The sequence below is a fragment of the Pocillopora verrucosa genome, chromosome 4 (genome assembly GCF_036669915.1).
Source record: "Pocillopora verrucosa isolate sample1 chromosome 4, ASM3666991v2, whole genome shotgun sequence".
NCBI classification, from domain to species: Eukaryota; Metazoa; Cnidaria; class Anthozoa; order Scleractinia; family Pocilloporidae; genus Pocillopora; species Pocillopora verrucosa.
In genome coordinates, this window is record NC_089315.1 from 26,460,236 (window position 1) to 26,485,339 (window position 25,104).

Below are 25,104 nucleotides of genomic sequence, written 5' to 3' on the forward strand. Positions count from 1 at the left end.
TTTCGAAAAGGCCCAATACCAATACATAACGAAGGCCTTAAACGTGAAATATTCTGTAGTTTCTCAGCTCCTCAGTTAAACGGCTCTAACATCTTGTAAAATTTGAGTACGAGCATGCTCGGTCCATCGAAAATTATATCTGGAGGTCCAAACAGCTGAGATGCTGATACTGTGGAATAATCTGGTAATACATTTTGTCTTTCTACGCCTTACCTTTTTTGAAGGCAGCAATTTCGGGAGACTCAGACCTCTTTGGGAAAAGAACGTCAGTAATAGTACCATGATCTTCCTGCTGGAAGTAAAAGGGCTTTGACAGCTGCTCTTCAAACTCTTCATTGACAGGGTGATTGGCAGGAACACGCCCATGTTGTAGGCGCCTTAAGCGGGGTTCCCGCACGTCAAGCTTAATGAGATGCGACTGTTCCCTCCCATTGAAGTCGCGTGATGCTGGTGTTAAGTCGACCTGAAACAGAACATAACTTTCTGTTCACAATCTGAGGCCATTTCATCACAGAAAAAAAATGTAAAAAAAAACCATTTTCACCTTCTTATAATTTTTAACGAAACTGGGCTTTATTCCAAGGTTAAGTAGAATAACGAATGAAATCAGTTGCTCGTTGGAATAACAACTTTGGTTTGATGAAATTAAGAGATCCTCGCAGCTAAGAACACTACTGAAACGAGTAGTTTTAAATAGGATCTGAAAAAAATTCAGGCCCGTACGGGATTTGAACCCATGACCTCTGCGATACCGGTGCAGCGCTCTACCAATTGAGCTAACAAGCCAACTGGGAGCTGGTCAATGAATTGGGTCCAAATAAACATCCAAAATTGGTTTCTCTCCTTGGCATAGGCATTATAAATATTTTGTTCTTTATTCTGTGGACAATATGTTCAAATGTAATGTGGTAGGCAGAGCAGAAAAATTTGATTTAAGAGGAAGACTCTGAAGTGTATAGCTCAGAGAATGCTGCTAAAGTGGACAATGTTCCTGAAAAGTAAACAATCGACTAGTTATTGTAATTATTAAACCCGTTTCATAATTAGACGTTAGGACATCTATGCACAACTTGTTGTTTTTGGAAAGTAATAGTAACTCAGGCTCGGTGATCCATATCAAGGTTTCATATTTTTTCTATAAGTGCCCAAGTAAGGGAAAACTGACATAAGTACTGACAAGCACCTAAGTGCTAAGTGCTCTTTTCTTGCAATCTTCACTTCAAATTTCGCTCTTAGAAAAAACAGGAGGAATATTTGCCTTAAGGACACGAGGACTTTTTAAGTCCCATGTTGTTATTTTACTACTATTTTTTTAATTTTTTTTTTCATCTTCACTGGCAAGGACGACATGTTGTAAAAAAAAAAATAATAAAAAATAAAAAAAATAAAAAATATATATATATATATATAAATATTATGAGAGGAAAAAAGGACGCAACTACATTTCCCGACAAGCCTGTTTCCTGAATCGCTTCACTTCACTTCGCTTCACATTAAACCCCTGAAGAGTGAAGCGATTCACGAAACAGGCTTGTCGGGAAATGTAGTTGCGTCCTTTTTTCCTCTCATAATATTTATTCTGCTCTGCTTCAACGTATTGAGCACTGTTCCACGCGAAAATCGACTTGCAGACTTCCTATATATATATATATATATATATATATATATATATATGTATTAGTCCGAAAATAAACTACGTGTAAATTTAAGCTCAAGACGTTGTGGGATGCCTTTTACTCCTTTCCATTTCAGATTCTTTAGTGCATGCATACCGGTGAAAATAACATAAAAGACATGCGGAAATTACGCCTGAGGTAAATTTAATTGCGTGCCGGTTCGTGTAGGATGATTCGAGAGTAATATTTTTGTAGAATACGCCGCACACCAATATTATGAAAAAGTGGTCAGAATTGAAACCATAATATCGAACAATAAAATCCAATTCATGACCTTACATGGTCAAATCCTTGACCGTACGTCTTGAATTCTTACATCATTGTGCCGGGGAATTCTTGGAAAAAAGATTAATGGCTCTTGAGCCAAAGTTTTTTAAATCACGCGAAGTTTCGACAGGATGTGACATATATTAGACGCGCGTTTGAGTGGAATCCATCTCCAAGTGACGGAATGATTCCTGTTGCCACAACTAAACATTCCTGTGGTCCTATAATAAACCAGCTATGTGCCATCTCAAAAATAGTTTTAGTTACAGTGGTGCAACTCTCGGAAAAAGCTTACCTTGTAACTCTAGAGTGACAGATTCACTAACTGAATTTAGGCGCTTCCTTCATTTAGAAATTAGTTACACACCATTTATGGAAAGAAGGCTGTCATTCAGTAAACAACTTGGTAAAATATACACTGCAGTAAGCAATTTGTTGTGTAAAGATCAGTTTTTTAGCATGGATATAAATCCGTCTATTGCTTTCTGCAGGCTGATGAATTCCATTCGGCGTGTGGAAAGAAAGATTGAAGACGGTTGAAACAACCCAGCAAGAATAAGTGATGATAAATTTCGATTATACGAGAATAACCTGAAAGTCTTTGAAAATGACCTCAAGTCCCACGAAATATCGGCCTCGCTCCAGTTGCTATATATATTGCACGTATAGCGTTTAACAAGTACTAATATATGCTAAATAAAAATGGATTTGGTCTCAGCATTTCCTTAAAAATTTCTTTGAATTGTATGCCGTAACTGCAAACAGTAAGCAAAAATAGAGAAATTTCAATCCGCGTAAGCGCTAAGCCAAACACCATTTCCAGGCAAACGCAAAGGCTATCAAAAATCACCACTCCAAAATGCGATAATGTCCCTTTTTGATCAGTCAATCCAGTGTTATTCTCTTAATGCTAAGAAGCAATTATTTCAGCGGTTTTCTTCTGTCGTAGAAAACGCAGGCCGAGCTGTTATTATCTCTTCCCAAAGTGAGATGTCCATTTTATCCGATTCGTCTATTCTCTACAATATGAATTTTAAATACGATGTGACAAACTATGTTTGCTCGAAGAAAAACGTAAGTCATTTGCACATTTTGTAACGCTGTCGTACATACAAGAAATCAAGGAGATTTAACAGTGTTACAGAATTCAAAGTCAATTAACCTGAATTAAGATGAACCTTACCAAAGCGTGAACTTGGTAACCATCGCTATGGGTGGACTTATCTCCTCGAGCGGTGTAAACTGTCACTTCGTAATCGTACGTACATTTTGTGAGGTGCTGAAATCGCAGCGATTTCTGCGTGGCGCTTTTCTCTTGCAAGCCTTCAACCTGTAAAATTATTAGCCACGCAAGGAGGTACTTGCTGAGCATTCTAAAATTTGCGATACACACTCTTCTTCAATCTTATTTCGTGGATACACTGTCTTAAGGTTTGCTCTTTTTTTACCGTTTGAGAACAATTTCAAATGTATTGACAAACCTTAATTGATCCAAGGTATTCTCCTTCTTAGAAACCGCATTGCGGAAGTCAGTCAAAAACGATCACGAAATTAAAACCGCAGTTATATTGAACGAATATAAGCTTACAGTCAATGTCGGTATATCAAACATTTTGTTTCAATTCTGTGATGACTTCCGTCACAGGGCAGTTTAAGTGCATGTTATTGTGATGCAGATCGTGGATATATTTATCAGAGAAAAAAAACCTCTTCTTAGAAAAATCTACTCTGCTGTAAATACTAGCATTAATCAGAATTTAAGAATTATCTCAAACAATTAATCGTGGCTACTTGCAAAGAGAAAAGCTAATCTTAATTCTCTATTGTGGCAGAGACTGACTCAGAAATGACAAAGTTATTTCTCGTAATATGGCTTTGTTGCGTTTTGACTGAAACAGAAGCATGGAGAAGACGGCGCCGGAGAAGGGCACCCCCTCCTTGCAAGGCAACGAACTGTCAGGTTGGAAGCTGGACAAGTTGGAGTTCGTGTTCGCATCAGTGCGGTTCGAGTGGTGCACAAGCACGAAGGCGTTCGTTGATTACAGGCGCGTTCTGTGGAGGAACATGTCCGTTCCACTTGCGAGAAACTCAGGCCTGCAATAGAGGCAATTGTCGGAACGGAGGCACGCCGGTTAGCGGCAGATGCAGCTGCAGAGTGGGATACGATGGGAAATGCTGCGAACAAGGTTAGTCCAATAATACATGGATCTGAACTTTTGAGGTCATACAGGTGGTGTGAACAAGGCTGGATCAGTGTAAACATACAACTCTTGACAAATCTCTGACAGCCAAACTAAGTTGACGCGATCTGTTTCAAATGTTGTACCCACCTGTTAGCCAGTATCAGTACGATGTATATGTTCAAAATATCATTTCTAAACTAGGAGCCGAGATGTTGAGGAAATACTTTCAAAAGAAAAAGGGCTTCGTGGTGGATGATAGGCGTATTTTTTTATATTTTACTGTTTCACGATTGTTCTGTGATTCTCATGGTGTAAAAAAAGGTGTTCGTTAGACCATAAAAAGTTGTTTTGAGTTCCAAAATGCTTAAAATTTGCTGTACCCTGTAAAGATCAAGTGAATCTTTGAATCTACACTTCATTTTGAAAGGAAAATGATTAACTGAGCAGCGCAGAATTTGCTTTTCGGACACACACGAACTCAATAGGGTGGGCGAGGAGTAACAATGATTTCATTTTCCCCAAAGTTTTACTCTGACCAAGAAAGTTATTAGAAAATACATAACAACGTTCGAAAAAAAATTTTTAAGACCGGTAGAACTAAAGGGGGGGGGGGGGGGGGGAGATTAAAAGGGGTTATGAAAGATGCATTCAGAGTGAAGCAGCGCCGAACATTCCAGCCAAGCTGATATCTTGCCTCTGCAGATCCACTTAAGTTGAATGTCACAAACAGACACCACAAAACTCTAAATCACGGAGGCAAAACTTTCATAAAACGTCAACGATCAAAAATTCAGTTAACTGAAAACAAATCGAAAAGTAACACGTTTTGTGGTTAACTTCACAGCGAGAGACAAATTAAAAACCGCTAGAAAAAACACTTTGAAAACGGAGTGAAGATTAAAAAGAAAAGACAGTTGATCGAATCCCGTTTGTTGATGTTACTTATTTAGAGATTACTTACCACGAGCGATGCATTAATTGCGCAACGGAGTTTGCGAATACTGAATTACAAAAGCCGTGAAAAAGGGGTTTTCCGACAGCGCCTCCTTCTGATGTAGTTGCGTATGCAGGCACAATAGAGTTTACCAATATAACGGGAACTGAAATAGTTTGAGCTTATGGGAGTTCGTAACATTTTTACCTTAATTTTTCTGTTATAATTAGCCCTTAACGCCAACGTTCTTAATGCTGTGCCCATCGAACGTAAAGAAAGGTTGCATTAAACAAGCGGTACAGATGAGCGGTAATTAAAATAAATCTTGCGAAGGAAAAATGTCACAACAAAGCAGAAAGGTCAATTAAAGATCTCTGTCTTTAAATCGTGTTTTCGCTGGCTTGTTTTTGATGAAACTAACAAAAGAAAAGGCAATTACTTATACAAATAAAGTTGTTGCCTTGAAAAAGAGACTGGTCTCAACATGTCGAATATTCCCTAAAAATACTTCCCACAAATAATCCACTGTTTCATGCCCACCCTACATTATATTGAAATTTGAGTTTGCGTATACAATTTGAACAACAATATTTCGAGCGGAAGTTGTTTTCTTCCTGATTGGCAGCGGAGAGTACTTTATTTCAAAAGAAGTGCATCCGTGTTTTCAAGACTTTGGAAAGTAATTAACTTTTACTAGAATTTGATAAATTAGGTTAACGAGAAAACCGACAACGTTATTAATCAAAAATCAAATTCCTTCTAGTGATTAAGACCACGAAGCAGATTGTTAAGACAATGCTTTTCACGTAAGGAATGTTGCATTAAACAAGCGGTGCAGATGAGCGGTAATTAAAATAAATCCAGCAAAGGATAAATGTTACAACAAAGCAAAAAAGTCAATTAAAGAAGATCTCTGTCTTTCAATCATGATTTAGTTTGCTTGTTTTTGATGAAAGTAAAAAGAGAAGGCAATTACGAATACAAATAAATTTGTTGCCTTAAAAAAGAGACTGGTCTTGAAACATAGACTTTGCGTGTACAATTTGAACAAAATATTTCGAGCGATTAGCAACGGAAAGTATTTTATTTCAAGAGAAGTGCATCCGTGTTTTCAAAACTTTGAAAGTAATTAACGTCTACTAGAATTTGACAAGTTAGGGTTGCGATAATACGGAGCAAATACAAAATTTTTGACCTAAACACACTATGAAAAGCATTGTCTTAACAATCTGCTTCGTGGTTTTGATCACTGGGACGAATTCGATTTTCTTAGTCTCGGCATGGGGGAAACTACTCGATGAATCAACCGCAGTTCATCATTTGTAATCCTTACGGTATGGTTTAGAATTCTCCGTCGTTGAAAAGGCAATAACCTGAACATGCTTTCTACCGGAATGTCCCCTGTTCTCTTATCAATGGGTCAAAATTTGATTTGTCATATGCACTATTTTAAAACCTATTTCGTTGTCAATCGTGAACCTTTATCATTTTGATGAATACCTTAATGTTGTGATGTTGCACCGAAACAATTATCCCCTTGTGTTGGATATAAGCACACCTTATGAACAGGTCAAAATGAAGAAATTTTTACCTGAATTATTTAAGAGCGAATCTCGCCATAAATTGTATATACTTATCATTTTCATGTTTATGTTCATGTTGTGATGTTGCACTGGTCAATTTTCTGTATGTATTGGACTTAAGCACAACGATAGAAAATAATTATGAGGCTAAGCACGCGGCAATTTTTGTCAGTCGGCTGAGCTATTTTTGGACAAACATAAAGCAATACCGGATAGTTTATACTTATTGCTAGAAAGTTAGCAACACGCCAGAGACGGGGGCGCTTTCAAGTGGATTTCTTTCTCGAATTACTTGCAAACAGGACAACCCGGCTTTTTTTAATTAAAAGAAACAAACTACATTTAATTAATTGTGCGATCTAGAAAATCCACTGAGGAAACGCAAGTAATTTGAACTAAATGACGTATGAGACACAATTATTCCAAGCCGTGTGGGTATATTGTACTAACCGCGATCTGTTTCAAAATAGATATTTCGAGGTTTAGTAGGTGTGTGTATTGGTGTTTCAGACGTTCTCAGCTCGTTGCAATACACAGCTGTCTGTTCCCTCCTTGTTGATCGTAAATACATAAATAGACTTTTTACGAACAGCACATTCTAACTCCAGGATCTGCTAAAGGAGTCGTCATCACGGATCAACCACTGTGAAATCTCACAGAGAAAATTTTCTTCCGACGATTAATATTCTACCGTTATTGAAGCGAAAGTTACGTTATATTGGTTTGAGTAAAGAAAAAAGCGATTCATCGGAACAGGAAATTAAGTCACTGTCCCATTTCAGTCGCCCACACAAGAAACTATTCAGATGCTCTCACAAACACCGCCGCTCACAAAAAACAATAATGTATGATACGTCAAGAATACACCCAAGAGAGTGTATCGTGTTTTTTTTTTTTGTTGTTGTTTAACTAAAACAAGCAAACATTTTGGATCTCACAAACGAAGGTCAGATGTCTGTTGAGACAAATGAAGCTTGAATTCGCAGAACGTAAGAGTTCGTAACAAGGAATTTATATCGGCGTAAATCAGCGAGTAAAAATATATTAGTACCGAGGACGACTAACACTTGCGGAAGTGAAGGACACGGGATCATTGTACGTTTTAAAAACCAGAATTTGTATTCCAAAATATGCCTCAGCGTTCCAAAATCCAAGAGAGAGAGCTCTCTAACAGTATGTCCTCGCTGATAGGTAATGCTTTTAATAAAAGGAACAACAAGGAAACTTTCTAGGAAATCAAGATTGACGCTTAATCTCTCCTCACTAAATCAATACATTTTTTGCACGCGTCTATGGAGGGGAGGCAAACTAACAAAGGGATACTCTTTGTCTGAATCGCGCTGAAATGCGTGGTGTTATTAGGAGACTTGACAAGGCATGTTGTAAGTAATAGTTGACATAAGCATGTTTAAATATTTAATTTGGAGCTTCAGCTCCAAAACAAGCCGTTGCGAATTCACACCATATTTTGATTGACATGTGGCGAACCACGTTATTTTTGAGGAAATATTTTCCCCTTTCTTCTCCCTCTCATCTCAAAATTTTAGTATTTTTCCTAAACAGTGCAATGCAACACGAATGGTGGGTTGTGCAATGATCTAAAGTCGTGCAATTTACACGCACGATCCCGCCGATGCGCGAGCATCAATAACTCGGCGTAAACAAACGATCGAGACTTAACGCTTCGCTGATTTTAATGTGGGCACGTCCCTTAGCGCACACGCTGCTCGTAATACGCGAGAAACCCAATTTACGAAGCAGTAAAAGAACTGTAAACAAATTTTTCTACTCACCAGCGCATGAAGATGAAATCCTTCGCTGACTGTGGAGCGTGTACCTCTTGCAGTATGGACTGCAACTTCGTAATCATATGTACATGTACTTTGCGCTACAAACGAGAGCCTCTGTCCTAACACTGCTGCAGCTCCTGCATGGTGAATCGTTAAAATAATCTCTAATATTATCGGAAAACAACGAAGCCAGTGCATGACTCCAGCTGCACTGAGACCTACGTGCTTACTGAAATTCTGAAACGGGGGGTCTGGAATTCATTTGACTCCGCCACGTAAAGCCGTGACGCAATTTCAAACTTTACACAATAAAATTGTAAACAAGATTATGACACAATAGCAACAATATTTATTGACCACAAATTCATCGGACACGTTTTACGTCAACCACTTTCGTGCAGGTAAACAGCAAAATCTTAGTGAACCCAACTCTATCGAGAGTGGTCGAATAGACTTGAGACTTTGTTCCTAAAACAATTTTATCTGAAACCGTTCGGTGGTAACGTTTCGAGCAACGGCTAACCACATCGTTACAGAGTTGCGTTACACGGGTTTATTTTGGGATCTTCAACTTTCACCTTTCATTTAAAACGATAAAATTTCGTTTAATAGTTAAATTCGTAGAGAAAAGATGCGGATCACCGAATTTTTGGCTATCGTTTGGGTTCTGCTGGTTCTGGCGAGAGACACCGATTCGTGGCGGCGGCGACGACGGCGACGTTCTCCTCCTCCTTGCAGTGCACGACCATGTCAGGTTAGCTCTTGGAGTTCATGGAGTGCTTGCAGCCAACCCTGCGGAACAAGCGGAACTCAAAAAAGAACAAGAAGAAAAACTGTTGTTCAAGCTTGCGGGGGATCTTGCCCGTACCGTTTAGATGAGGTACGAGCGTGCAACAGAGATCAATGTAAGAACGGAGGAACCCCTTTTAGTAGTGGATGTCGGTGTCGCCCTGGATATCGGGGAACGTGTTGCGAAGGAGGTAGGTAGATCCATGCACGAGTGAACGCGAAAGTAAACACTCTCGTGAGCGAAAGCTGGAAATCGACATCCGTTGACATGATTATGCAAAGCTGACGATTTCAAACAGAGCCCTTCATTTAAATTTTTTTTATTTCTTTTTAGCAATGTGAAGTAAGCAAATGAAAAATTTCCATTTTTTTTTTATCGCTCCGCGCGTTCGCATTTAGCAACTGTTCCAAATGGATTAATAATGAGTGTGGGATGTTTAATCTCCGGGTATTTCAACGCCTCTGTAAATGTGATAAAATTTAACGCTCTTCAAGCGCCTACTTCAGACATGGAAAAGGGAGCTTTGATTTAAAATGATTCTTAACTTGTACGCTTCAATTAATGCTAAGTGCAGAATAGTGTATATGGGCATGATTTCGAATACGGGCGCAGCATCCGCCATCGATGACAGTTTGATAAACGATGAAATATCGCACATGCGTGACAGCAACTGTTTGAGAGCGTTGCAGCGGCGCGTTCTGGACATGTAAAAGCGTGGGATGAATTCCTTCCCTAAAAAATCGGTTTCCACGTTTTGATGCGTCTTGAAACAATTAGCGCTCTATCAATTGAAATTAAAGTGGAATTAAATAAGATTTTTTAACTTGAAATTGTACTTAAACCAGTAAAAAAACTGAAAAGAGTAATTGAGTGAAAAGACTCAAATTGCTGGTTTTCAGTGTCACGCCATTCAAAATAGATCAAAATAAAAAATAAAAACCGTTCAATCGATTTAGTCTAGAATCTGGAAATAGAAAGAAGCTAGATATGTAAAGACTCTCGCCAAGATTCATGTCACAGCAATTTTTCTTACGGAAGATATGAGGAGAAACGTTTTTCTCAAATTTATAGAGATTTGTATGGAGCCGCCATGCTGGTGCCCACCAAGATGGGCACCAACATGGCGGCCGGAAACCAGCAGAAACATCTGTCACTGAGTTTTGCTACAAAAGCGTGAATTTATCTCTCTAAGAACTCATAAACGTAACAATAATACTTTATTCTAATACAAGAACTGTTCAGATAGCTGAATTTCCCTAAATAAGTCACCTTTTAAACCAACATAACAGCTCTCTCGCTCGTCATGTAAAGGCCACGTCACGCAAAAGCTTAGAAATTCAAGAGTAGTCTATCACTAAACCAAGAACCCATTTGGAGTGAAAATTTGTCTGAATATTAGTTTTTAGCTGCTCTAATACATCATGAAAGTAAAATCTCAGGAGGATCAATAGTTCTGAAGTCTGAAATTTAGTGACGTCACGTGAAAACCAGCAATACTGATCATTTAACGAGTTAGGGCCTATCCGCACTAGCAGACGAAACTAGAATTGTCCCGACAAAATCGAAAGACAAATTTAGTCATAACAATTTTTTTTCTCCTCTATTGCATTCGCGCTAAAAATGTCGAAGTTGTCAAAGAACTGTCAAAGTCGGTTAATAGCCTTATCAATAAAGGGCAAAATTACTGAGCGCTGATTGGTTGAGAGAGAGGGCATTTTTTTCTTAATCGAGGGCATTTTTGGTAATCAAGAGAGGGCATGATTACCTATTAATGATTGGCTAATCCGTTGCATAGCAACCGTTCGTTATCTTGAAATTTGTTAAAAATAGACTGCGCGCGTGATTTTCCTTCGTATAAATTTTGCCCTTTATTGATAAACAAGTAATCCCATGAGACCTCGTACTATTAAGGATTAATTGCACTTGAGTTTTCAAAATTTTCCAAATTGCCCTCGTCGCTTCGCGACTCGGGCAATTTTGGAAAATTTTGAAAACTCTCGTGCAATTAATCCTTAGTAGTACTTGGCCTCATGTGATTACATATACAAAACAACACCGATATCATATTCCATTGTAATTTATTCAATTTAGCTGTGCGCACCAAAACATCAAACGTTTTGGCGGGATAATGGAACATGTTCAAATGCTTCAACTTGTGGCGTGTATCTTGCTTTTAAATTTCGCTCAGATCGAAATGATGTTCATGGTGAGCCTAGTGTTAAGGTCATTAAGGCATCAATTTCTTGGACACCAAGCAACTCTTTTAATGATTGAACACCGTAGAAGACGGAGACGCCGGGCACGTCGACACAACCCGTACTCTTGGAAACCGGTCTTGGTTTTAGATCCACCACAATGACCGAACAATTCCCAGGGAGTTTATCAGAAGGAAACTGCGAATGGATCGTTGTACCTTCGAAACTCTGCTAAATGTTTTGCGACCCGCTGTAACACGCGAAAACACAAAATTGCCTGACTGCATTGCCCCAGAAAAAGTACTCGCACTTTGTTTTTATCGTCTGGCGCACGAGAACTCTCGATTTCAAAGTTGGAAGATCGACTGTTCTAGAGGCAGTTCAAGATGTTGTGGAGGATCTTGTGCGGCCACATCTACAGCGTTATTAATAGTCTGGTGAAGCGGCGACTGGAAAATTCCTCCACCGTTGTAGGTTGCCCCGACTGAATTAAAATTGTTTCCTTGTTGGTCTTAATAGGATGGCACATTCCGGCGCCTGATCTGCTCATATGACTGGTCGCTATAATTCGCCAATGTATTAAAACTCCAATTACCGGCATTCATCTTAAGTTAAAGTTGTAAAATCTGCGAGTTTCGCAACGATGCAGAATTACTGCTATCTTCTGGTAAACTGAACCTAGTTCAATTACCACACTAATGGTGGGGTTTACGACAAATGATAGACAAGTTTATCACGGTTTTGTTTGTTTAGTAAATTTCGCCAAGCTTTTACCCGGTACAAATTTTGTCAGCGGTGCGTTTGAAAATTTGTCCGCTTCGGCGAAAAATTATCAAGTCGTGACAAACCATCCGCACTTGTAAAGCGTTGGTGATGACAGAAAATTTGTCTAAATAAACAATTTTGTCGCTAGTGCTAGTAGGTTAGTTTACTTATTGCTCAAGAAAGACAAGTGCTTCATTGGCCATTTTGTATGTCGATTGTAGCCAGTGCTGAATCTGCTTTATATATTACGCAATTTAAAAGTTCAGAGTTTTCTCGCCTTTGTTGTGACAATCCTCCGGGTCTTTCTCTTTCCATTTTGTATGTCGATTGTAGCCAGTGCTGAATCTGCTTTATATATTACGCAATTTAAAAGTTCAGAGTTTTCTCGCCTTTGTTGTGACAATCCTCCGGGTCTTTCTGTGGAAAGGGTAAAGGTCAAACAATTATTCGATAGCCCACATGCAAAATTGTTTGCTGTATGCGTCATTCTTGCACGCGTCTCTTAGTCCTGGAAAAAAACAACAGCAATTTAGTCACCTCTTTACTTTCAATTCGACACTCCAATCACATGTAGGCAATAGTGAAAATGTCATGCCGTCAAAAACGGTTAACGCATCGAGCTATCGGCGAAAATCTTATGGGAAGATAACTTACGGTTTTTTCTGCAACTTTTCACCACATCACTGTAGTGTTATCTTAAACATCCTTACATCTAACTCAGTAGCTTACTTACAGGTTTTTTACTCTTCATGTCCTATTTCTTCTTCCAACAGACGTCAATGAGTGTAATAACAGACCATGCCAGCATACTTGTACCAACACGTTCGGTAGTTTTACATGCAGTTGCCATTCGTGCTACACCAAAGTGGGTTTAAAATGTGACCTGAGGCAGTGCAAAATCAACAACCAGTGCTACGCGTATGGCAGAGTAAACCCCAGTAACCAGTGTCAGGTGAGATTTTAATTCGCTTTCAATCATGCGCGAGAGAGGTGAGAGAGTACCGTTTTACTGGAATAAGGGCCGCGGCGCTTTTTAATTTTTCACGCCTCAATTGAAGCACTTATTAAAAGTGGCCGCGACAAAGAAATATCCTCTTCAATTCAGCGGCATATTCTTATGCGCACGAAAATTTTATGGTAACTAATTGCATACACTGGGGTTTTTACACTCAACTTCGATCTCGAGCCTAAGTGTTCCAGCGTGAGAGCATACGGCACTTCTAAGTCTGAGTCAATGCTTTCTTAAGGGCTTCCGTCAAGATATCCAATTGCGAAGTACTACAACGAGTGAAATAAGTCCTTGAATTAACGCTGCACCGAGACCGCGGCGTTTATTAACCTTGCTGTCCTAAATGCGACGCTCATTCGAGAGAGGCTTATTCGGGGGCGGCGGCTGTTTGAGTTGATACGGCATTTCAACAACTTAGATATGGAATAAGGTAGACCTTGCTGAAATAACGCTTTTGGAGAAAAAACAAAAACTAAAACTAAATAGAGAAAAAAACCACAGGGATAGTATTACCGCAATTAGGTGTATAGTGATGCAAGGAAATATTATTTAGTTACCAACGTTTGTTGTGTATTGTCCTCTCTTCCAATAGAATTGCAATAGTGCAAACAAGTATGCCTGGACAAACAACAACAATTTGCCGTGTAACGACCGAAAGGCATGCACTAAAAATGATCGCTGTTCTAATGGGGTTTGCTCCGGCACGCCTTTCTCGTGCCTCCCGTGCGAGGAGTGCTACAATGACGCGTGCCGCGTGAAACCGGGATACTGCGTGATCAATGAGGGTGGAAGACGACAGTGTTTTCGTCACGGAGTCTTACGACCAGGACATCAATGCCAGGTAAAATATTTAGCAGCCATTGAATTATTGGGAAGATTAACTTAGAATTGCACGGAGAAATAGCATTTTAACCCTTTGAATCCTAACATCAGTATCCATATTATCCATACCGTTCTAAGTACATTTCCTAAGATGCTGATGAGGAGAATTTGTTCAACAATCAAGAACTTCTTAATATGGTGCTCATTTCCTCCACTCTCATGACCTTAATGTCCTATTCAGTAGTGATATTGGATGTTGGATGTTAGTCAAAGGGTTGAGCTCTTTCGGCTTGATGTACAGAGTCAATCATATATCAGGTGCCCAAATCAAATGAATGACCATATATGATACATTTAAGAGGACAACGAGAAGCTATCAGAGAACGACCAATTTTTCCATCGCTCAAAGAAGCACCTAGAGCTGATTTGAGTTTTACGCGGAAATTTTAACGAAATGGAACTTTTCAAAAGCTATTTCACAAAAACGAAAATTGAAATAAACTGGAAAGCACTCAAGATCATTAACTTGAATAGTCAAGACATTGGATATTTTATCCACACAAAAGATAGGCTTATAATTAACAATTTTTCACCAAAGTGGAGGTGAATGGTGCACCACTTTCACCAACACTGAGCTGAATAATTATTTTGCTATATGCCAGACAAACACCAAAAAATGAGTTTATTTCTCTCAATATACCGAAAAATGCTCGGAAGTTAAACTCTTCAAGTGCGTTTTTGTCTCATCAGCTACTTGGAGGTGAATAGCAGTAGCTACTCACTTCCGAACTAGCCACTCAATGCGCGCGAAAAGCACTATTTACTTGTGTAAAACAATTCATACACTATTTCGTGAACGTTGCAGTTGATAGGATTTTTATGAATTTCAAAATGGTCAATAGATGAGTTTTGCATCAATCACACTCTTCTCTCCTCAGCAATGCGACAGCAACAATAATAATCGGTGGACTAACAACAACAACCTTAGGTGCAGCGACAACAACTTGAAGACCAAAAACGACCGCTGTTCAAGTGGCACGTGCGTCGGCACGCCCTACAACTGTCTCTCATGTGAAACACATGACGGCAATGGCTGTCCAATCAAATCTGGATATTGCATAATACTGCAAGGAGGCAAAAGGACATGTTATGCCAAGAATCACTATAAGCCAGGGAATCCTTGTCAAGTAAGCCACCGTTCGAACTAATATAATAGCTTGGTTCTTTGTTGTCAACTATCCTCAATGAAATGTTTAATAGCGCTTTCTGAGGGCAATGGATGTTTCTATACACACACCAATGACCGAAAATTACGCCACTAAAAAATCAAAAGAAAAAAAGATATAATAATTAATTTAGGAAAACGTGGAAAGTCTTACCTTATTACGAAAATATTTGTCTTGTTGCTGTTTCCTTTCAGTGGTGTAACCCTGGCAGTAGTATCAGCACTTGGTCTAATCGAGACGGCGTGGCATGTGATGACGGGAACGCATGTACACGTGCAGATACGTGTCGTAGCGGCCAGTGCACAGCTACACCTTTCAAATGCAACTCGGTTTGCCAGTACTGTAATGGCAACAGTTGCAGTCTGAAAACTGGGTTTGGTTTTTTGAACAGCAAGTGTACTTGTAAGATAGCAGGTGGGTAAGAACATTCTACGCCATACTCGTTCTCTCGCAATACCTGAAACAAAATTAAGGGTGTGTCTATCCAAACTGGAATTTACGCGCCGAAGAAGACTAGACAACGTTGTAAGCCTTTTTTGTCCATTCAATATCGCAGTTCTCGTTGTTTTTACTCATTGCTTTAAAGGAGTTATATCACGAAGCTTATTTTTGTAGGCAAAGGTATTTAAGTTAATTGGTTTATTTTGTGATAACCTTTTATCGTCCTGTAGGCCGGGACTACAGCCACCAAGCAGTAAATCCATCTAATCAGTGTCAGTGGTGTGACTTGCACGATACAGCCGCTCGTACCAATAGAGCCTGGAGCAATCGTCCAGCGGTGCCTTGTAACGATGGAAACAAATGTACAAAACAAGACACGTGTAACGCTGGCAGGTGAGTATCACCCCGTATTGCTTAGCTGCGGAAAAAAAGACGATATGATCCCTTGAATATATACGAGTTCTTGGCATATAACTTTCAAAGAGGAAACTCCGAAGTTGAAAAGTCTTTAGTTTGAAAAATTCCCTACAAATTATATGACCTATTCCAACTACTTGGAGAGGGAGGGAAGGTAGGGAGGGGAGTTAGGCAGAAGCCTCCATGAGGGTGGTCCTCCGTCACTATGCTTCCCGTATTTGTTCATATCGTGTTCATTTTACACTTTTTCTTGACAAAGAGGGGGTTGGTATGTTGTGTCCCCTCTCTCCCGTTCGCTACGCCTTTAAAAAATTTATTGTTTTGTTGATTTAACATCAGTGAAAATAAACAGTGAGTGCCAGACAAGCACTGATAAGCCTCTCAATTACATGTACTTTGCCTCTGTATTTTTCTAGATGCATAGGACAAGGTTACTCTTGCCAAGCATCTTATCCTGCCACAAGCTGTATCCAAACCTCTCAGTGTGTTGGTGACGGATCTTGCCGCGCGATCATGAGGCCAAGTAGAACAATCTGCCGTCCGGCTGCGGACGCCTGCGATCGCCCTGAGAGGTGAGAGATAACTCAAGATTCTGTTGGTGGTCACTTCTAAGCTGTTATGGCTGTAAAGTTACGTTAAGGAAAAACTCTTCGAAGGATGAGGATGATTCGTATTATTAAAACATCTTAAAACTACATCTAAGTTGTACTTATTTGTGAAATCATTATTCGCAGGTGTGACGGACGCCTTGGAACATGCCCTGGTGGCGTAACAGACAGCATTACCCTGACTACTGGCAATGTACAGCTTCAGGACCATGCATTTAAGACAATCATCACCTTTCAGCACTCTACAGATAAGCTTTACCTTAAGATGTCCGGTTTCTCCGTTTTATGTGGCCAATTGACACTTAGGTGGTTCCTTCTACCAGCATCCTCCGCTTGCAATACCTTGTCCGGTGTAAAAGGAACGTTTTCGAATGGCAACTCTCAACAAACTCTGACTGGACTAAGTCTTCAAGATAACAGCAAATACAAAGTTAAAATACAAGCTTCTGATATAAGAAACAGCAATGCGCCACCGGTCTGCAGTGGCGAGATCACAATTGACACATCAAAACCACAAGGCGGGTGGATCCGCGATGGGGCTGGAGCTGACTTGAGCTACCAGGCCACTAAACTCTTGCAAGTAAACTGGGGAGGAGTTCAAACCAGACATGGTGTTGCCAAGTATGAATGGAAAGTTCTCTCAACTTCGTTTAGCGGTAAACAAACAACAGAGCTCATGGGTTTTACTAGCGTAAATCTAAATACTAACGCAGGTAAGACCTTCAATGGCGTCACAGACGGATCAACTGTGACATTCGTAGTTCGCGCTTTCACAAAAGCCGGTTTGTTTTCTGACCTCACCAGCGATGGAGTGATTGTTGATACTTCCCCTCCTGCAGCTGGCAAGATCTACGATGGCAATCAACTTGGTGTAGATCTCAAGCACGCCAAATGGACGACTACGTTCGGCGCGAACTGGGATCGTTTTACCGACCCACATTCACCTATCTCACGATATACCTGGGCAATACAGAGACTAGGGGCTGGTTTAATCACTTCCTTTAAGACGACAGCTTTACACCGCTCTCCCACTTTGACCAACCTCAATCTTGTTTCTAAAGAAAGCTACTGTGCGGTTGTCAGAGGTTACAACGAGGCTGGTCTGTTTACTCAAGTCAAATCAGACTGCGTACTAATAGACCATGATGCTCCACAAGCTGGAGTTGTAAATGACGGACATTTTACTGATATTGACTACCAATCCGACAATACCTGGATGGCAGCAAACTGGAATGGTTTCTCAGATGGGAACAAAGGAAGCGGAATCGTAGAGTACAAATACAGAGTGACAGATAGCAGTGGACGCATTGTTGTTTCTTGGACGTCGACAGGAAATGCAACTAACATCACACATACCGGACTGACGTTGGGAAACAATGCGAAGTATTTCGTGACTGTCAGAGCAATCGACGCAGTTGGTCTCACTACTGACGTTACTACAGATGGCGTTACGGTGGACACAACTCATCCTGTGTTCACTGGTACAGTTAGAGTGACTGGTGAGGATGACTTCCTAAATGGAACTGCGTGCGTCTACGTGCCAAGTGTCTCGTCATTATCTGTAAATTGGGCTGGATTCTCTGATGCTCACAGCGGTCTGAGGCGTTACGACTGGGCTGTTATGCCCTTGGGTACGTCACCATCAAACTCCGACTTCAAAACCATGCCAGGATCTCATCTACGGACATCTGCAACGTTTAAAAATCTGGCACTAACCCAAGGAAAAGCGTATCAAGTCATCATCAGAGCATACAATGGTGCTAAACTGCATAAAGATGCCCCTTCAGTCATTATCATACCCGATGCCACACCTCCGTCCCAAGGAAATGTGTACGACGGAGCAACATCAGGAGTAGATATCGACTATCAGGCAGACGTGAAGCATGTTTATGGTTCCTGGACAAAATTTCCAGAACCTCACACTGGAGTGAAGCAGTACTATTTTGCCGTCGGCAGCTGTATCCCTGGTAACTATCATGTAACGGGAAATACGTTTCTCAAAGTTAACCCTCCACAAGCCACTACCTTTATGCTGACAAATATCACACTAGTTAATGGTCAACAGTACTGTATCAAAATCAAAGCTGAAAACAGAGCTGGATTAATTAGCTCAGAAGTGTCTACAGATGGCTTCGTTGTTGATGTGACTCCCCCAAGCTTACAAAATGCTCAAGTGCGTGATGGAAGTTCAGGTTCAGACATCGACTATCAGGATAATACCACGGCGTTGTCAGCAGAATGGAATGGTTTTGCCGACCCTGAGTCTGGAATCCAGTATTATGAGTATGGAATTAGCAGAAATCGTGGAGGAGCTGTTGATGTATCTCCGTTTCAAAATGCAGGGTTGAATACCTCATCTACCGTTAACGGTCTTTCCCTAGCTTACGATGTATATTACTTTACTGTTTGCGCTGTGAACTTTGCTGGACTGCGCGACTGTATGAGCTCTGACGGAGTGCTGATCGATTTTAGCCCTCCAAACCATGGTGTGGTGCACGATGGAGTCATTGAACCAGATCTTCAGTATCAATCTTCTCTATCAGATATGGCTGCAAACTGGGAAGGAGTCTGGGACTTGGAAAGCGGAATTGAAAAATTTGAGTGGAGTATTGGTACAAGTGTGAGTGACAAAACCAGTCTTCAAGACTACACGGATGTTGGTCTTTCGACACACGTCCGAAGTCAAGGAGTCCTTACTTTACAGAGTGGAACAAAATACTATGTGCATTTAAAAGTGACAAATCAGGCTGGCGCTGTCAGGGAATTGGTTTCGGATGGTGTCATTGCAGATGCCACTCCACCAGTACCGAGTACAATTCTTCCAGGCTTCCGATCACAGACTGAGTGGAGACATGACGAACAAGAAAATACTTTCTACACGGCTTCTGAATCTGACATCGCAGTTTACTGGAAGAGCTTCTCCGAGCCCGAAAGTGAACTTTGGTACTACAAGTGGGCCATAGGTATAAGTAGATGTGGAACTCAAGTTCAACCATTCATTAACATTGGACGGTCCAACTTCGCCAACACTACGATGACAAATCTAATCTTTACGCCCGGAATAAAATACTACGTCACTGTAACGTCTCGAAACCGAGCTGGTCTCGTCTCGCGATCATGCTCGGATGCAATGGTCTTTGATGGCACACCACCGAATCCGGGAGAAGTTAAAGTTGGACAGTCATCTGGTCAAAATGGGAGGAAAACGTTTGTCAGCAACAGCAGCATCGTCGTTTCGTGGGACGAGTTTAAAGACATGGAAAGTGGCATTAAAAACTGCAACATCTCCGTTAGGGACAAAGCCGAACAACTTCTCTTTCTTGAGAAGAGCAACGCGTCCTCGGGTAATGTTTCGCTGTCTTTGAGTGCTCTTCTTCACGGTGAAAGTTATAATGTCAGTGTAGTTTGCATAAACAATGCAGGGCTCGTTGCTTTTTCAACCGTTGAATTTGCCATAGATAACACGCCACCTTTTCAGACAGGTCCCATTATAGCCGGGGTATCACGCAATCGGTCATTCCAATATCAGTCAGACACAGAATCCATTGTAGCCACATGGTCTCCGTTTGCCGAATATGAGAGTACTGTCCGGAATTATCGTTTTGCCGTCGGTACTCGGCCTTACCAAGACGATATCGTCAGCTTTGAGAACGTGCGCCTGGCAACGCAGGTAACCAAGAATGACCTCAGCCTTTCCCATGCAAACGTCTATTACATGACAGTTATAGCAACGAACCAAGCGGGTTTAAGTAGAGAGGTGTCGTCGCTTGGACTCGTTATAGACACAACTCCTCCATTAGCTGTTGACAGTGATATCCACGATGGCGCAAGTGGGGATGACATTGATTACTTCTCTCCAGACATGGCCATCGAAGCACGCTGGGAAGACATAAGAGATCCAGAAAGCGGCATTGTAGACAGCAAGTACTGTTTAGGGACCAAGCCTCGAGGCTGTCAGATAAAAGGAATGACAAGTGTTGGAGCCAACTTGTCATTCACCTGTCCGACCTGTCATGCTAATGCGGGGGAGAGAGTGTATGTAACGGTACATGTGACCAACGGAGCTGGTATTTCTGTGACACGCAGCTCTGATGGAATGCTTTTGGATGTAAGTCCGCCGCTTATGGGTGATGTCATTGACGGAAACGATTCAACAGGAGTAGACTATAATGTCGTTCTCGAGGACTGGAACGTTTCTATGTCTTGGTTTGGCGTTGAAGATGGCGAAAGTGGGGTGCGATCATGCATATGGATAATCGAAGGCGAAGCTGGGAGCAAACTCCATCAAGTTGACATTACCAATGGCTCAACTTATGGAAAAAGGAAAGCTTTTTCGAATTCTCAGAGGTACGCAGATCTTCACTTCATCAAAAACGAAACGTATCATAATGTACTGACATGTTGGAATAACGCGGGTATGCAGAATACTGTTCGATCCAATGGCTTTCGAGTAGAATATCTGTGGCCCATTCCAACACAGGTCAGCGATGGATCAGCGGAAGGTACAGACCTCGACTATCTAACTAGCACAAAGAGAGTTGGTGCTAATTGGGATCCTTTCATGGACGATATTGTGGATCCAGTTGTTGATTATGAGTGGGGCATAGGAACCGCTCCTGGTAGAGATGACATTTCGCGTTTCACTAGCATTGGGCTGAGTGCAAATGTTGAGAAAGACTTGAAACCCAACGCACCAGGCCTCGATGTTTTAAACTCAGGTCAAAAGTATTACAATACCATAAAAGCCATCACTGCCAGAGGACTTAGCAGTGTAAGCTCGTCCAATGGCTTCACTGTAGACCCCACTCCACCCATGATAACAGAGGTCACCATACACCACATAGTCAAGGACCAAGAACAAAAAAGCGTTGAGATAGATGTTTCCTGGAATAAGACTAAAGATGATGAAAGCGGTATAAAAAGCAGTGCGTTCTGTTTGGGAACAACACCCCTCACTTGTGTGGCGGAAACAATACCTGCAGGTTTGTCTACTTCAGGTGTCATTGGCCCATTCATGCCTCAAATCCGTGTAGGATATTATGTGACTGTGTTTGTTGTAAACAGAGCCGGTTTAACATCTGTTATGTCGTCAGAAAAACTGATATTTGATATGAAACCACCTTCTTTGGGCGTTGTAATAGACGGAATTGGCCAGGATATCGACTTCACAAATTCAACTAGTACCTTGACAATCCAGTGGAAAGGTTTTAAGGATGAAGAATCCGGTATTTCTGGGTGTTCTTGGGCACTGATCGAGCAAACGGTATCAGATAACAGTTCCTCTTTTGGAAATGACACAGTTGTCCTTCGAAAAGCCGTGGACAGCAGTGGGAACTTCACTGAAGGAAATCTTAGTCTTGTTCCCGGCGCTCGCTACATCAGTCAAGTAACCTGTACAAATGGTGATGGCTTTAGCAGCACTTCGTCTTCTGATGGTGTTATTGTTGACCTTACTCCACCCAATTCTGGTCTGGTTCACGACGGATCATCTCTCCATTTTGATATTCAGTTTCAATTCTCAACAACGACAGTCGCGGCAATATGGGAACCATTCCGCGACCACGAGAGTGGCATAGTAAGTTACCGCTGGGGCCTTGGAACCACTCCTGACAGTGTTGACGTCATAGATTTTAAGGATGTCGGCATGATTACTTCAGCGATGGCGGAAAACCTTACCCTCACACATGGGGAAAGGTACTACATTACAGTGGAGGCCACGAATGGTGCTGGAATGACGTCACATGGATGGTCTGACGGCTTTATCGTTGACACGTCAACACCCAAGTTGACAGAGGTATGATTCATTTGATTAATTTTGGGTGAAATAATGGGACAAGATAGGCCCTGGCATGGTTGTCGTGACTGGATGATGACCTTGTTCGTGACCTGCAAAAATAGTAAAGTGTGAAGCTTTGTCGATTAATTCATAGATCTCTTGCTTGGTTATTATAGTAGTTACTGAACAATGGCGAGACAGATATCCCACATTCAAACTCGTATTGTCTTATCTTAGTTTCGAAACTGCATCTCATTCCATCCTCTACACCAGACTGACCTAACTTATCGTCTAAAATAAACCATTTCGGAGTTCCGAAACCTTCACTTTCAATATGAGGCTAAGTGCATGACCTCTTTGCATGATATTAAAATAATTGCTCCGCACTAATGGCTGCGCACTCAACCTCGTTTTAAAACAGAGGCTTTGTACCTTTCGGAATGACCCGTCCACGAAGGTCTCACTTAATATTCTCTTTTACTCTCTTTAGGTTTCGCGAGGTTCCCTCTTGTGGCTTGGACCCGGAGGAGAACTGAAGGCATCTTGGAAATCACTAGATTCCGAGAGTGGCATATCCAAGACTGAATTCTGCGTAGGAACAGTATCCAATGGCTGCCAAGTTAAAACTATGACCAAAATAACCAACAATGAAACAGAACTAACCTGCAATTACTGTGACTTAAGACACCAAGAAACATATTACATCACCATACGAGTTCAGAACGGCGCAGGGCTGTTTACATTGGCAACAACGGACGAAGTAAAGGTGGACTTCACTCCACCGTCTGTCGGTAAAGTGCTGCCGGCCACTGACGTCACATCATGTGTGACAAACTGCACCCTGGTCTCTAACGTCACCTTCTTCCAGGACGAGGAAAGTGGTGTAAAATTATGCAGTTACGCTATAAGAAACAGTACAAACTTGATTGGCGACTTTGTAAATAATGGTTTGAAAACGACCATAGCAGCGACAGGGCTCTCGTTAGTTGCAGGTGAAAGGTACCACACCGTTGTGAGATGTGAAAACAATGTTGGACTTGTCACAGAAAGATCATCTACTACACCAGTCTTGGTTGATGACACTCCACCAACTAAGGTTAGCCAAATATCTTAGGGAACAAAACAGGCGGCCTGTATGTGGCAGTAAATTTAAGGAAATTATGTTGACACTTTCTAGTATGGATCGGGTGATTTGATTTCTAGTACTCATCGGGATTAGTAAACTCTAGTCTATGTTTTTTTAAAAACAACGAACTACAACGCTCTTCATCCGAAAAATAAAGAAGTGTTCTATCATTAGGTCGAATTAAGACGAACAACACCGTTTTGGATAAGAAAGTTAAAATTGTCTTTAAATTATGAAGAGAGGCGGTTTTCCTTAGGAGGGCTTCGATTTACAAGCACCTTCTCCGCAAAACATGTTACCTTGTTCAGTTTGTTGTTTTTTTTTGTCTGTTCAACCTATTGGTTTTTTTGTTTTTTCCCTGACAGGGTTCGGTAATAGTAAGCCCAGACCGCACGCATGACGTTTTTGGACTTCACTCCAGCTGCCACTTATTCAACCAAACACTGCGGGCTCACTGGTTTGGGTTTTACGACAAAGAATCAGGTTTGAGCGGATTTCGCGTTGCAGTCGGCAGTCATCCAAACGCAACAGACGTTCTTTCATTCCAAGACGTCGGTGTCACGACAAATGTCACGCTACCTCTTAATGACATTAACGCGTTGTTTGAAGGAAGCATTGTTTACGTGACAGTTGAATCACGCAATCCAGCAGGTCTAGTTACGCAGATTACATCGCCTCCTACAAGGTTGATTTCGGCAAATAACGACGAGTATATGGCGCAAGGAGACTTTTTCTGTTATAATGTTTAAAATGACGACATGATGAACTGATGGCTAGACTATTTAGAATGGTTATTTTACATTTTTTTTTTCTTTGCTTTTTCATAGTCTAAAAACCCTGATGGCGTGTAAAGTAAGTTAAGTGAATTGATACAATGAGAGATACTGATCAATTAGAGACCCAAATGTTAGGAATGAAAATAGTACTTGCACACGTGGAAGTGAAGAACACTGACATGTATAGCTGCGTAACGCCTGAAGGGCAAATCGCATTCGTCGTTCGCACATTGCAGCTGATTCACGCGTCATGATGCGCGCTTTGTTTCGATTCAATTTTGTCTTGCAGAAAAAGTTATCTTCCTTGAAAAGCGAACGTAATCGAACAATTTCATCCGTGATACATGTGCCTTTCTTTGCTATACTGAGTCAAATTACTTTTATATTGAAGAAAATTTGCAACTTACTTTTCACAGAAATGTCAAGTGGAAATTAAAAAAGCAGAAAATGGACAAGTGTACATTAGAAAAAAACCTGAATAAAGCGACTACGAGTGAAAACTCTTACACTCACTGATAACCGATTGGTTAACCATTCGCGAAAATACTTTTGCCAAGCGTAGCTTTCGCAGAGAACAGCTTGAATTAGTGTGAAATCGAACTACCGTATATTCCTCATTGAATCTTTGCAGGATCCGTGCATGTGCATGTACTCGCCTGTTAACACTTGAATGAACCCGTAAAATACTGACGTAACGCTATGACACTGAAGAACCAGCAA

At 41.0% G+C, this 25,104-nt stretch overlaps 2 protein-coding genes across 3 annotated transcripts in view; one reads left to right on the top strand and one right to left on the bottom strand.

The window, feature by feature from the left end:
- LOC131779276 (uncharacterized) overlaps nucleotides 1-8,652 on the bottom strand; it is a 34,122-nt gene extending 25,470 nt beyond the window's left edge. Inside the window, exons 1-2 of the mRNA XM_066165206.1 lie at nucleotides 8,437-8,652; nucleotides 214-463 (exon numbers count right to left, since the gene is read on the bottom strand). Coding sequence (XP_066021303.1) covers nucleotides 214-463; nucleotides 8,437-8,631 — 445 coding nt within the window. The 5' untranslated portion in view covers nucleotides 8,632-8,652. The remainder of the gene's footprint in view (nucleotides 1-213; nucleotides 464-8,436) is intronic.
- LOC131779285 (uncharacterized) lies at nucleotides 3,735-24,872 on the top strand. Of its 2 annotated transcripts, XM_059095814.2 has the most exons (11): nucleotides 8,820-8,834; nucleotides 9,046-9,413; nucleotides 12,957-13,135; nucleotides 13,785-14,033; nucleotides 14,953-15,201; nucleotides 15,435-15,654; nucleotides 15,912-16,074; nucleotides 16,515-16,670; nucleotides 16,833-22,500; nucleotides 22,973-23,578; nucleotides 23,974-24,872. In XM_059095814.2, exons 2-11 carry the CDS (start codon nucleotides 9,065-9,067, stop codon nucleotides 24,355-24,357), a joined length of 8,223 nt encoding a protein of 2,740 aa, XP_058951797.2. In that variant the 5' UTR covers nucleotides 8,820-8,834; nucleotides 9,046-9,064; the 3' UTR covers nucleotides 24,358-24,872. The 2 variants fall into 2 exon arrangements, with proteins under 2 accessions (XP_066021309.1, XP_058951797.2); XM_066165212.1 differs by lacking the exons at nucleotides 8,820-8,834; nucleotides 9,046-9,413 and adding an exon at nucleotides 3,735-4,129.
- The last annotated feature ends 232 nt before the right edge of the window (nucleotides 24,873-25,104 follow it).